This window comes from Haliotis rufescens, unplaced genomic scaffold (assembly GCF_023055435.1).
Source record: "Haliotis rufescens isolate VD_foot unplaced genomic scaffold, xgHalRufe1.0.p SCAF_6, whole genome shotgun sequence".
Taxonomy (NCBI): Eukaryota; Metazoa; Mollusca; class Gastropoda; order Lepetellida; family Haliotidae; genus Haliotis; species Haliotis rufescens.
The window spans coordinates 47,984,423-47,995,467 of NW_025964334.1; the positions used below are offsets into that span (position 1 = coordinate 47,984,423).

Sequence of the window (11,045 nt, forward strand, 5' to 3'; positions counted from 1 at the left end):
CCAGATGAAGCTGTCTTACTTACTTCCTTTATTTCCAGTTCTGGTGTGTAAATCATGATCAGTGGAAGAGAATAGGCTATTTGATGGTCATTGGATGATATCAGATTATCGATATACCTGGAACTTCTTGGCAAAATTTGCCAAACCAATCAGAAATTGGTGCCCATGGGGATGCCTACTTCTTGCCTACATGTCTCACTCAAAAATATGACATAGATGTTATCAACGAGGAAGTCCAACATTTCACATATTTTCACAGTAAACTTCAGATGTCATTTCACATTTGACAATGGAAAAAGGTAGGTTTTCACACATGGCTGCCAAGGAAACGAAACATAATATTGAACAGAAATGCGTCCAGCAGCGTGAGGAAAATCTGTTGATAGGATGCCCCACACAATGTTTTCTCATCCTACACCTTGTGTTAGAGAAGAAAATAATAAAACTTATTCATGCAGGCCCAAAATGTCAGAGGGCGGTTGGCTAGAGCTTGGGCCGCTTTGGCAAGTAAAATACAGATACTGCTGCGGACATCTGTGCAAAGAAAAGGAACGTCCAAAGAGGGGTCTCTTTCTTGTGACGTACTATTCTTCCTTTTCCAAGGACCTTCTGTACACCACTTTTTCCTTGGCTGAATCGTATTAAAACTATTTCTTCATCGGTCAGGTGAGCTACATTATTATGTAAAAGAATCACAGAGGACCAGGTTCACTTTACAGAAGGTGCTAGCTTTTCAAAGCATTCTTGTATGAAAGGTCAGTAATGGTAATTTGCAACAATTACCGTGACTTCTCATTTATCGTGACATTAATTGGATAAGTAGATGTACGGTCCGTAAAACACATGCCCTTTGTTGACATCACACATGTTCTGGCCACAATAAAAGCACGACAGAGTGATCACTGTCACCGTGTGCGAAATACGCATCAGACGGAAAGCGCACGTTAAATCTCCAAAGTAGGTAAGTAAGTATCACTGTTGTGATTATATTTAGTTCATTAGTTGGATGCGACGGTAAACTGTTTGCGCTGTTAACCCAGGATAGGAGTCACCAGGACAGGTTACTTCGCATGCGTGACTATATATCCAAATTAAGGATTCATTGATTTTGATCATACCTAAGTAAACATTTTCAGGTGAACGATAGACTTGCATTTGCCCTAGTTTTCATATCTCAAGCTTACATTTAACGTTGACCCGGGAAGAACTGGGTTACAAAAGGTCCTAAGCAACCCTTGCTTGCCGTAAGAGGCGACTAACGGGGTCGGTTGGTCAGGCTCGCTGCCTTGGTTGTGCATGTCATCGTATATCAATTTCGATTGATGCTCATAATGTTAATCACTGGATTGTCTGGTCCAGACTCGTTTATTTACAAACAGCCGTCATATAGCAAGGATAATGTACTTACTAACTCAACAGGCGTGTCAATGTCTTTTTATTCCTATTTTACTTCAATGGTTTAATAAAAGTTTGTATTTTGCTCCTATGATATGGTATGTTGAAGTGTGGGATTTTAAATTCTTCTTGTTAGCCTTAGAGTACTAGTATTTCTTTGCTTCTTCGAGGGGATGTATTGACTTTATGTTGAAATTCCCTGAACCATATTATCTTTTCCGGATAACTGAAAGCCTTATAATTATGATATTGGGTTATGGTGGTACTGACCTGTTCAAGGGAGGAGTTATCTGCCCCTGGATGGTGTAAGATGTGTTTCGCTCGTCCCCCTCACGATTGAAAACAAATCTGAAATAATCGGCTCACCAAGTGACCATCCATTGAAAATAGCAACATATTTGTGTGAAAGTCTGTCTAAAGATTTCTGATGGGTATTTTTATCTCGGATTTGAAAGTACTGAACGCCTAAGGTAATCCAATATGGCTGCCAAACCACGTCACCAATGACCAAAGGCAAAGAACAAAAAATGTCAAGGAACTGAAGCAGCAGATAAATGCAAGGTTTGAAAGTAATCGGACAAGCGGTTGGGGAGCAGTAGCAAAATACATCTTTTAAAAAATACTTGTTTTTCAGTTATCTGCCCTTGGCCATTGGGCCTAAGGTCTTTGGATTTTGGCGGAATCTAGTACTCAACGGTCTTCATACACATAGAGAATTTGAACATAATCGAGCTTGTGGTTATGCTGCTAGCTCTGGTACAAAAATCGGCGGAATAATAACAATATTAAATCGAACGATAACACCAGGGCTCTTCAGCCATTCGGCTTGGTGAGTCTTAAGCAGGCTGTCACTGTCGGATTAGCGTCATGAGTTCGTCAGGACCCGGGGTTTCTGTCGCATTGCTAAGATTAAGTGCTGAACCTGTTTCCAACCGCGTCCATGTTCGAATCCCCAAATGGTTTGGTTGTACCGACGCCGTCAAAGGTAAGGAAACGCTTGCGAGACATCGCCGCTACGAAACTGGCGTGTCCCAGAACGTCACGGGATGTTCTAAACCCATTTCAGTCGCCGTCCATGTTCGAATCCGCATATGGTTTGTTTGTACCAACGCCGGCAAACGTCATAAACCCCTTGCGAGACAGCACCATATGTGTCCCAGTGTGTTCTTAACCCATGTTTGACTTCAACCATGTTCGAATCCTCAAAGGGTTTGCTTGTACCAACTCCGTCAAACGTAGGCACCGGTTGCGGACACCACCGCTACGACATTTGCATGTGCCGGTGTGTGTGTGTGTGTGTGTGTGTGTGTGTGTGTGTGTGTGTGTGTGTGTGTGTGTGTGTTGGGGGGTGATATAGAAACGGGATTCGTCTATCCCATTTGGATTCTGGAGCATGACTCCGATACCGTTGAACATATCCACATGAATCTTGGTATACACATCAGGAATACTCTAAATTAGTGCCTAATGCTATAGCTGGAGTTTCCATGTTTGTATTTGTTTGCGTTTCCACGGTCACATGTTGTGTTATTCTAAGCTGGAAATGTATTATCACATCACATACCATACACCATACAACCCTGTTTGGATTCAGAGTTAAAATAGGTCCCCTGAAACTTATGCTTGTTAGCAGGGTTGACTAAACCAGAACTGGGTGACTTGGCGACAATACAGTCATGATAAACAAACAAAAGGTCATACATAAGTTTAGGAATTGTTTATTATATTCTATTTTGTCATGGAATAATAATTGAGGGTTTTGCAAATATTATATGTAACATTGCTATCAAATGCACATTACTGTATTGAAAAGTACCATTATGACGAACTCGCGTCATTGGATTTTGCTTGTTCATTGTTTAACTCTGCACTCAGCAATATTCTGTAATTAATGGAGTCTAGTCCAGGCAATCTCGTGATTGGCATTGATCTACGCCATTGGAATGCGATGATGACCAAGTCAACAAACCTGACCATGCCTGACCATGCACCTGATCCCGTTAGTCGCCTCTTACGACACACATGGGTACAGCACTGTTTAGTGCAAGGGATGGTTGCATGTGCAGAGTAGTAGATGTAATCAATATAAGTACAACAGAATATGCGTATCTATAAATCTTATTCATGTGATACTCGGTGCTCTTCATGCTTTTGTTGTGTGAGGTTTTGTTTTGGTTTTTGGTTTTGGTTTTCAGGTTAGTAAAACACTTCATTGGCACATATAAAACCATATTTTGCCCTTTTACTGTTCGTATTGTATTGCATCGCCTGTTGTATAAAATACATTGAAACAGTCTAACAATCTAGCTGAAACGCTGCTGCCTACATAACATTAAATTCGTGTAATTAGAATGTTGTGAATAACATGTTATGTTTTAAAATTATGTAATAATGAACTTCACTTATCATATTGCGTAAACCTGGACATTAAATGTGAATGCTTTTTTTTCAGCGACCAAAATCAAGACCGTAACAATGAATTTCAGTGCTATTTATATGGTTGTGGCGTTCGCCTTTCTAATCGGAGAAGCAACAATGGTTTGTAGCAAAATGTACTCTCATCGCCTGTTCTATTTATGTTTGGATAAATTTTCTTTCTTTTATTTTCTTAATATAAGATAGCAACGCCATTAATCGCAAAGAACAGTGACGAAGGAGGCGTGGTTTATTTCACGATTGACGTCATATCTGGAGCTTCGGTCATATGGTCGCAACTCGATGACGTCGAAAATTGGACGACGCTATTTTGTAGAGGGTAGTGAATTGTTCCCCTTAGAGGTAGATGGACAAGGCAGATAAACGAAATGACCTAACGATCGCATCAAAAAGTATGCGAGATATGGCTTTCTGTAATTGGAGAAAATGTACACATAGTGGTCGTCAGTTGTTTTTGTGTATATTCAGAAAATACTAAACTGAACCATCCTGACTTGTCCGACATTGCCGCGATCAGATTGTATTCAGGGAGTCACCATTATTTAATACGGGAAAATATTGTTTAAAGCTTGTAAAATTTATCAACATCCTCAAAGAGGCTGTACATAATGTTGACATCTAATATGCGAAATAGACAACTCCCTCTGGTCGCATGTAAATCTGACAGTTTCCAAAAATTGACTGTAAACGGTGTAGCTGCAAACAATTCCCTCTGTGTTTGTAGGCGCCATCTGGGGAGGAGGGTTGCAATTGTAACGAAGATCCTTTTCAGACCAAGACGGGCAAGGTAGGATCAAGGCATTTGCCCTTCCGCGAGTTTAGGATGCAAATTAGATGTTTACTGGATTCACCTTGACAAAATGTCGGACCGAGTTTAATGAAACCTGAGTTCAATGAAATTTGCCTTTCCGATTAAAATGTATATGTGAAAGCATTGCAGTAGTTTCACGTTAATAGGATGTATGCACTATTTTTCAGTCGATGTTTGCTCTCGACCACTTTTGCAAAACCTTTGCTGAGTTGGGCGTAAGTACACGTGATATTATTCTGCCAGTACATGTGTATCTTATAGTTCAGATTAGTTTTAAGGCTGTTAATTTTATATGTTTATCCTTCAGGAAATATACGTATTACTATTCGTCCATATACATGCACATTGTATGTATACGTTATGTATACGCTTTGCTCGATTGGGTGGTCGGGTAACCTAGTGGTTAAAGCGTTCACTCGTCCCGCCGAAGACCCGGGTTCGATTCCCGACATGGGTCTAATGTGTGAAGCCCATTTCTGGTTTCCCTCGCAGTGATATTACTGAAATATTGCTAAAAACGGCGTAAGACAATACTCACTCACTCATTGCTCGATTCGTAGACGTGTTCTATGTTTTCCGTCAATACATGCAAAAGTAACCACAATAGTGCAATCTTACTCTTAACTTAAAACAGACTGCGTTTACATTTGAACCCCCGATGGTATTCTGGGTTAGAATATGTCCCAAACACCGTATACTTGTCGGTAGGAGGCATTTCAGTTGACCAGGTTTGGTGAATTGGTTGTTTGTGAGTCAATAATATACTCAACGTTGTGGGTCGTTGTTCATGATAGCAAAAACAAGTGTGTCTTGTTCATTTACAGGCAGCCGTCATATAGCTAGAATATTGCTGAATTTCAGTGTGGGGTTAAAAGGCAACTATGCTTGTCGTAAGAGGTGACTAACGGGATCGGGAGGTCAGGCTCGCTGACTTGGTTGATGCATGTCATCGTTTCCCACTTCCGTGGATCAGTGCTCATGATGTCAATCACTGGACTGTCTGGTCCAGACTCGAATATTTACAGACCTCCGTCATATAGCTTGAATATTGCTGAGTGCGGCGTTAAACAACACACAAACAAGCAAACAAAACATCTCATGTAGTTTGAAACGTATAAGTTTAATTTTATAATGACATTTGGGTTATTTTACTACACTTTGCTAAGCCCTAAACAATATCACTTGACGATAATTTAAAGGCGTTGGCATTGTTTTATAAGTAATGATTCGGAATTACTTTGCATGATTATTTAAACTTCCCTTTTGAAATTGTCGTCGATGACAAAAGTAGTATTGGGTCGTCAACGTCGATACACCAATGATTTTAACGACCCCACTCTGTTGCAGTTTTCCAAGGCAGAAACGATACTGACGGATGCGGTGAACGCACTCGGAAGTAAGGATTATACATTATATATTTTACACCTGGAAACAAATTAAATTAAGCGCAACCCCTCCTTTATTTTCATATACTCAGAACTTCCATATATTTTTGGGATATATCTACATGTCACATTGATCTCATTGTGATCCGTACCACTGATACCTGGTGCAGTTGGTAGGAATATGTATGTCTCTGGATGGCTGCGAAAACTAATATTGGGATCATGTCATAGGAAACAAAGTCAGACAATAAGCAAATGAAAGAGTCGTTAAATAACTATTGTCGTGGATCATTTACAATACATGTCATCAGAGAATCGATTTTGGTTTCTGTATTTCAGTATTGGTATGTAACCTTATAAACAAAAGTAAATGTGTTTTGTCCTAATATTTAAAAAGGATACCATTTCAAAAAGTACTATATTATTTGGTAAAATCTATAAAGCTGTGCCTAAGCTTTTCCCAGGTGTATATAAATGCACTTGTTTGTAACGTGTATACAGTATCTGATGATATAGCCACCAATTCGGGGTTAGAATTGTTATAGCAACATGTACAGGTCGCACGAGGCGGCTGAATGGATAGGTTTGTCATACATCAGGCCCTGGGACTTGGTTGATCGTTATAGTAAAACCAACCGACCGTTGCTTACAAAAAACATTCACTGGATTGTCTGGTCAAGATTCGATATTTATATTTAAATGCTATATACACTGACGTAAAGATTTACTATAACCACTGATAAACATATAGTTCAGACTTTAATAAATAATGAATAAACTCTCTTATAACCGCCTCCGTGGTCTAGGGGTAGAGCGGAAGGTACTTGTTGTTACCCTGTCTGGCGCTAGGCATTAAGGAGTCAGTATACTGTGTCTGAGTAGGGTATTCATGTTAAACTGCGGCATGGTATCTCAGTGGGCTAGCACTATAAATCAGCATCAGTCCAGACACAGGTGCATGCACGTCGCTATTTAAGTGCAATAATCTTGGGCGGGACGTTAAACCAAATTTCACCTCACATCACCTCACCTCTTGTAACAAGCAATAAATACCCAGCAATGATTTCAGTGTTTGTACTTAGATCTATATATCTAGTCTAAATATACACATATATATGTAATTGTATCTTTTTTTTAGAATACGTAAGTACACAAGCCCAGCCTTCAGCATGTCTGCCAACACGTTGATACGTTCTGGAGTGCATTGCAGCAGGACTTCATTAAACTGAACGGTTTGAGCTAAACAACGCGTTTTGAAAATTGTATTTGTATTTCCTTGGTCCAGGGGAAGTATATCGATGATGATGGGTTTAAGAAAAAAAATGGTAAACACCTGCATTGAGATTGACTTGAGATTAGTGTATAGTTTTACACAGGTATATATAGTGAACATCGATGAATTCGTCCTCGCATGAACTTGGTATGTTGACCTAAGTACATCCCTTTTCTTCAATATTGTACTATGATACTGTTATTGGCTAAAATATATTGTAGCTGCTAATTTTACAACTATTTGTGGCTGGAATATTGGTGAGTGTGTCGCTCAACAATTAATAAACAAACAATTTCCAAAACTCCTTTCTACAGGTACCTATCAGATGGGACTCTAGCAATAGGTTGTAGATCTCATCAGACCTGCTCTCTGAAAGTGATCGGTATATCTTACTGGGTGCCACGTTCAAATAGACAACAAAGAAACACAAAGAAGTATTACAATAAATTTTTTGTGGTTTTTTTCCTTAACTTTTCATTCCAACAGAATAGAAATATTAATGTAAAGCCTATCATATGTTAGTAGGTTATACTAGATAGGAGTTGGATTTTCATTACACCCCTCTTCTTTTCCTTTTCAGAACGAGACAAACACCGAAGCAGCAATGGAAACTGTTCTGCAAATAGTAGGTTCACGTCAAGGTTGTGCACTCGTCTAATGTCTGTTAGCGCCTTTTCGGAGTAAAATGCCTTTGGTGGCAGTTTACCTGAACCGAAGGTCAATAATATTGGGTAATAAAGGTCTAAATAGTGTTTATATTTACTAATTAATTAATTTATTCATTAATTTATTAATACTGCGCCCAACAATCAGGCAAGACTTGCAGCGGGAATATTGCTAATTCTGAAGTTAAACAACAAACAAAGGAAATATAATTATTGTTTTTTATATGACCCGATCCTGGGAATATTCCAGATTAATATTTTTCTTTGACACTTTTGCAGATAGCAGTTAGTCACATGAAATACTGCAACGAAGTGGATGCCGCCAAGAAGGGGAACTAGGACAGGCATGCTCTTCAGTGTAAACCCGAGTAAGTAAGTTTTCTTTTACTGCTGTTTCGAATAATGTGTCAATTATATCGCGACATATTAGCCCGAGGTGATGCAGGTCTTCGACATTTACCACAGTAGTGAAAACAACAGGTTCATGGGCATGGTGTTGTGACACCCAGAAGCGCAATGAAAACCTTCAGAGAGTAGAACCCACCTTGATGGGTTTCTGGCATGGCAAAAGGAGTGTCCACATGGGTACTTGCTGGAAGCCCCCGTGGGAGTCCAGATTAGAATAGCTCACAGGCATCCCACTCTAATTAAAGCTACCCAAAGATCTGAGGACATTCCATTACAGGTCAAGTCATAACGACCATGTATCTTTCCAAGGTCAAGGTCATCTTTGATGCTATTACGAATGTGTTCGGATAGGAAGTACATGGCATGTTACGAGTTTGGGAGCATTTAGTGAATGGTACTTAAGCAGCGTCTGTTTCTGTTTTGCAAGTGATTGAAAACACCTGTAGTTCTAGACAGTCATGTGTCTGCCCTCTGAATCAGTGCATAAAGGGGGTTCTAGGGCATTGACTGATTGGGTGATCCGTTACCGTACCGCTGTTGTATGAAGAGTAGGACTTTTTACCTCATACATGTTTTCTTTATTTTGAAAAGGTACTATAAAAACACAGAAATGAAAATAGTAAAATATTAATACTTGGGCGTTGTCTTCTATGGTCTAAGGCCTGTGAAACCCTAGAGACACAGGCCAAGAAAGCATGTTTTCCTATTTTTAAGTGACTAAGCTCTATCCGTACTTGTCATTTACGGTAATTGTTTCTATATTCGACGGTAAAATAGCTCCGATTACTTGTTATGGAAGTGAAATTTGGGGGTTTACATTTAGAGAAAGTATTGAAAAAGTCCAAAGTCCTTTTTCTACGAAATATTTGTCAATCAGTAATAAAGCATCATCTAATGGTGAAGTTGCCCGTTATCATCTAAGTGTTATTTCAGTTGATGTATAAGATATTGGGGTAGATTGATACGCATGAATTCAAATCGACTTGCTGAAATAAAATGCTGAAAGTACAAGCTGATAATGGTAGTGTTAATTGGGCATCTCATGTGAGAATGCTTTTGTTTGAATCTGGTTTTGGTTATGCGTGGATATCGCAGGACTGTGGGCATATACATTGTTTCATGGAATTATTCAAGAGAAGATGTATTGACATTGTTTACAAAACTGGAGTCAAAAGATTAACAATTCTGTTGTTCTTGAACCATTATGCGTCATATAAATCACTATTGGAAACTGAACTCTATATAACCTCATGCTTTGAAAAGGATCTTGTAAGGATTCTTGAGTTTTGGCGAAATTTCAATGTTTGGCACATGGTTTAAAAGTACAAAAACAGCGCTTTAGCAAACAGTTAATACAACCTGAATTAATATTCTGTGATAATTGTGATTTATTAGAATTAGAAGATGAATATCATTTTGCACTAGTTTGCCCATATTACGAGAAAAGCAGAGATAGTTAAATTTCTTGTTATTTTCATCATTGTCCATCAAGACAGAAATTTGCCTCCTTGATGTCTCAAACAAATATTAATGTTATAAGAGGTTGTGCTCTTTATCTACAGAGAAATTTGCCAGTTTACCGTTAAGCAGAAGTGTTAATCTGTACTAAAGATATAGTTTTATTTAGAGATATACACTTTTATATTTAGAAATGACGTAATACATCCGCATGCCACTATCGTACTCATGTTATTTGAAAGTAATTGTACTCTTGGCCACGAGGCCTTCAATACTGAATAAACTCTCTCTTTATTTATTTTGCAGGATACCAAGTCAAGTTCTTGAATTCGTGTTCTTGAATTTGTAACCTGAATAAAAAACCATGCACATTACTTTATGTGGTTGTGTTTCCATTTTCTCATAAAATATCGCCCCAGCCTACAGTGTCTCGTACATACATTTACATTAGCATTGAATGGGCGAGTGGGCGTTAACTGTAATTGTTAAGACGTAGAACAACCTGCTCGTTTGCAGTTGTTGTTTTTTGGTTTGGTTTGGTCAGACTCTCTGACTTGGTTGATGCATGTCATTGTATCCCAATTGCGTAGCTCGATGTTCATGATGACAATCATTGGATTGTCTGGTCCAGATTCGATTATTTACAGACCGCCGTCATATAGCTGGAACATTTCTGAGTGCGCCGTTAAACAACAAACAAACAAAACAAAAAACATTTAACCTATCCACAGCCACTACACTCACGAAACACTTGAAACATGCAGTGATCACACTCGGTGCAGGGTAAAAGTGTCCAGTGCCTTACCTCCAGCACCCGTATTGAGTGAAAGTCAGATCACATTAAGTTGGCCCAGAGACTCGCCTACCGTAAATTCTTGAAAAGACGCCTGCTTTGAATGTACTCCAGGTCTGACAGAGTCGCGAAATGCATATACTTTCTCAGGCATTACATACCATTCTATCAAGTTTAATATAAGTTGATTCAGTTTGGTTGTATCGAAAACATAATAATGAATTCGTTACTATGTGCCGTTCATCTCCGAAGGTGGAACTATGTTGCTCTCGTATATTGGGTGGTTTGTCCCTACGGTTTACGGTTCGAGCAGTTAGTTGGAGAATAAAATTCTCGCAAAATAGCTTGAATTATATTATAAATAGAATATTCAACGATGGTTGTCAAATGGTGTAGGATTTGATCATTTTCTACGCCACCA

General features: G+C 38.9%; 1 protein-coding gene across 1 annotated transcript; it reads left to right on the forward strand.

The window, feature by feature from the left end:
• The first annotated feature begins 909 nt into the window (after nt 1-909).
• On the forward strand, nt 910-10,205 carry LOC124146905. Its single transcript, XM_046517457.2, has 9 exons — nt 910-957; nt 3,848-3,933; nt 4,556-4,618; nt 4,810-4,857; nt 5,990-6,038; nt 7,166-7,170; nt 7,881-7,925; nt 8,245-8,333; nt 10,138-10,205. Exons 2-8 carry the CDS (start codon nt 3,871-3,873, stop codon nt 8,302-8,304), a joined length of 333 nt encoding a protein of 110 aa, XP_046373413.2. The 5' UTR covers nt 910-957; nt 3,848-3,870; the 3' UTR covers nt 8,305-8,333; nt 10,138-10,205.
• The last annotated feature ends 840 nt before the right edge of the window (nt 10,206-11,045 follow it).